This window comes from Cucurbita moschata, unplaced genomic scaffold (assembly GCF_002738365.1).
Source record: "Cucurbita moschata cultivar Rifu unplaced genomic scaffold, Cmos_1.0 Cmo_Scf00010, whole genome shotgun sequence".
NCBI lineage: Eukaryota > Viridiplantae > Streptophyta > Magnoliopsida > Cucurbitales > Cucurbitaceae > Cucurbita > Cucurbita moschata.
This window is the reverse complement of record NW_019268526.1, coordinates 2,628,297-2,630,995: the sequence shown is the minus strand read 5'-3', so window position 1 is coordinate 2,630,995 and position 2,699 is coordinate 2,628,297. Positions and strand designations below refer to the sequence as shown.

Here is a 2,699-nt window from a genome sequence, read left to right as displayed (position 1 = left end):
TTTTTTTTTTTTTTAAAAAAAAAAAAAAAAAAAAAACCATAGGTAAGATATTTTATAGAAGAGAAGAGTTGACGAATAATGCATTAATTATATGGTACAACAAATTGAAGTCCCATCAAGAATCACATTGTTACCTAAGTTCACCATGTCATTTCAATCATTTAATTTATAAAACATTATAGATAAGAGTAATCTGAAAATTGTCCACTCAAATAAAGAATTTTAAGATACCCTTATCTCTGCACATTCATTAATTCCATTCATCAAACATAGTACCCTTTGGGTATTATTCTTGTAACTCAAAAATCTATGTTATTTTAGCATAAAATAAGGTTGTTATGTTTCATTACTCAGTTAGTGTAAAAAACAGCTCATAAATGTTTAGGGTTTTGAAAAATAGGCCTTTTTTGGACTCATTGATGATGAATATGATGTCAGCATAAATAAAAGGACATGGAATCAAAATTACGTTTATATCCTCACTCATTAAATACAATAAAAATAAATATTTATCAACTTTTTATTTTTACTGCCTGAATTTTTGTCCCACCTTTTGAAGTTATTGCAATTGTACTCGGATTCAAATAATTATAAAAACTAAATAAATAAATAAATAGATAGCTTATTCAAAAAAGAAAGAAAAAAAAACGGGGTTGATTTTCCAAAAAAGCATGCTTTTTTGGAAATCATGAAATTCATCGGAGATTCGTGCATCCCAGCTAGAATCAGGGTCGGAGTTCATCAAAATTCATGAATTTCGACTAAGATTCAAAAATTTCAATCGGGATTCATGCATCCCAGCTAGAATTACAAGCGGAGTTAACTGAAATTCATAAATTTCAACTTAGATTCAAAAATTTCAATCGGGATTCATGCATCCCAACTAGATAAATTTTGACTTAGATTCGAAAATTTCAATTGGGATTCATGCATCATATCTAGAATTAGAGTCGGAGTTCATCAAAACTCAATAGTTTCAACTGAGATTCAAAAATTTCAATCCGGATTCATGAGTTCAATTCTAGCTAAAGTATGGCCAACATTCATATAAATCTCATTAAATCATATATGATTCAAAAGTAAAATGGTTGATAACAATGCAAAAAGCTTCCTTTAGAGGGAAAAGAAAATGGGCAGCAGCAGACTGTGACATCAACTGCTCCATTCCCAAAAGTTACAACCATTTCAAGATTCCTTTTATTTTAAAGTATGTTTAGGGTTTATGTTAGTGTTGTTGAAGATGATGAACATGAACATTAATTTGTTGATATGGGTTTGGGCACATGATGCCATCGCTATCTTGTTTCACTGTACAACAGATATAAACATTATATGATTCTATATCAATCAACTTCCCGTTCCAATCCTCTCTGACATACTTTCTCTCTCTTCCCTCTCCTTCATTCAAAGCTTTTTGGCTATACAATTATTTAGTTCACGAGCAAGCACTTCCTCCAAGAAATGAATATTTCAAAAAAAGGTCATCCACAAGCGAGCCTTGCAACCCCAAAATAAATTTAAAAAATGAATTTGTTGTAGCACCCTCGAACCACAACAAAGAGGTTCAAACAAAATCTCTGACGCTGCTAGAGATCTAAAAACCCTCGAGTTGTGGCCAACACCCAAACCGTGTTCTTCGTCTTCTTCTTCTTCTAAAAATACCCTTTTCTTTGATTCTTGTAATTCTCACGAATTATAAGAAAAAGAAACGATTTTTATTACTCTTTGCATCGATTAGAGCAATACCCAATTGGGGGTTTTGTGAATTTTATGCAAAGGTTGGGACTTTAGGGCAAGTTTTTGTAATGCTTGCGGTGTCACCGGTTAGGAGTGGCAACAAAGATGAAGAACAAGGAGAAGTGGAGAGCTTTTCGATTGGTGGTGACGATTTTCCCGGCTTTGATGATGATACTAATTTGCTCGACAGCATCAATTTTGATGATTTCTTTGTGGGAATCAACGATGGAGATGTGTTGCCTGATTTGGAGATGGACCCTGAAATCCTTGCTGAATTCTCCGTTAGTGGCAGTGAGGAATCGGAGGTCAATGCATCGGTGAGTTTAGAAAAATTCGACGACAATTCAAAGGTTGATAATAGAGGTGATGAAGAGAAGGATTTGGATTCCAGATCTTGTGCTCAAGGGGATCAAGAGATTGTGAGTAAAAGAGATGAATCAGCCACGCCAAGAGATATTGTTGAAGTCAACGATTTGGTGAAACATGGTGACAAGATTAAGAACAGGAAGTCTTCTTCTCAATCAAAAAATTCTCAAGGGAAGAGGAAAGTTAAGGTAAGTAATAATATTCTAAGTTATGGGATTGTTTTTTTTTTTTTTGTTGTTTTTTTCAATTGGGTTTTTATGGGTTTTGGCTAAAGTCAAAGAAAATGCAAGAAAGATGCAAACTTTGATGGATTTGTGCGTTGTTTTTGGTTGTGGAAGTGCAGGTGGATTGGACGCCGGAGCTGCACCGGCGGTTTGTGCAAGCGGTGGAGCAGCTGGGAGTGGATAAGGCGGTGCCTTCTCGAATATTGGAGCTTATGGGAATTGAGTGTCTCACTCGCCATAACGTTGCTAGCCATCTTCAAGTTAGTGACATGAATCTATTCATCTTTCTTACTAGTTCTGAGTTGGAATCATTAGTCTTATTTGTGAAATCTTTGCATTTTTTTTTTTTTTTTTTTTTTTTTTTTTAAAAAA

The 2,699-nt window shown here is 34.0% G+C and overlaps 1 protein-coding gene across 2 annotated transcripts in view; it reads left to right on the top strand.

Annotated features, from left to right (window-relative positions):
* Positions 1-1,388: 1,388 nt before the first annotated feature.
* LOC111448281 (transcription activator GLK1-like) overlaps positions 1,389-2,699 on the top strand; it is a 3,906-nt gene continuing 2,595 nt past the window's right edge. The window contains exons 1-3 of one of the 2 annotated variants that reach the window (XM_023087767.1): positions 1,389-2,072; positions 2,109-2,291; positions 2,447-2,587. In XM_023087767.1, the coding sequence (XP_022943535.1) occupies positions 1,806-2,072; positions 2,109-2,291; positions 2,447-2,587 (591 nt within the window). In that variant the 5' untranslated portion in view covers positions 1,389-1,805. Of the gene's footprint in view, positions 2,292-2,446; positions 2,588-2,699 lie in introns of both variants that reach the window. The other variant, XM_023087766.1, reaches the window with a different exon arrangement.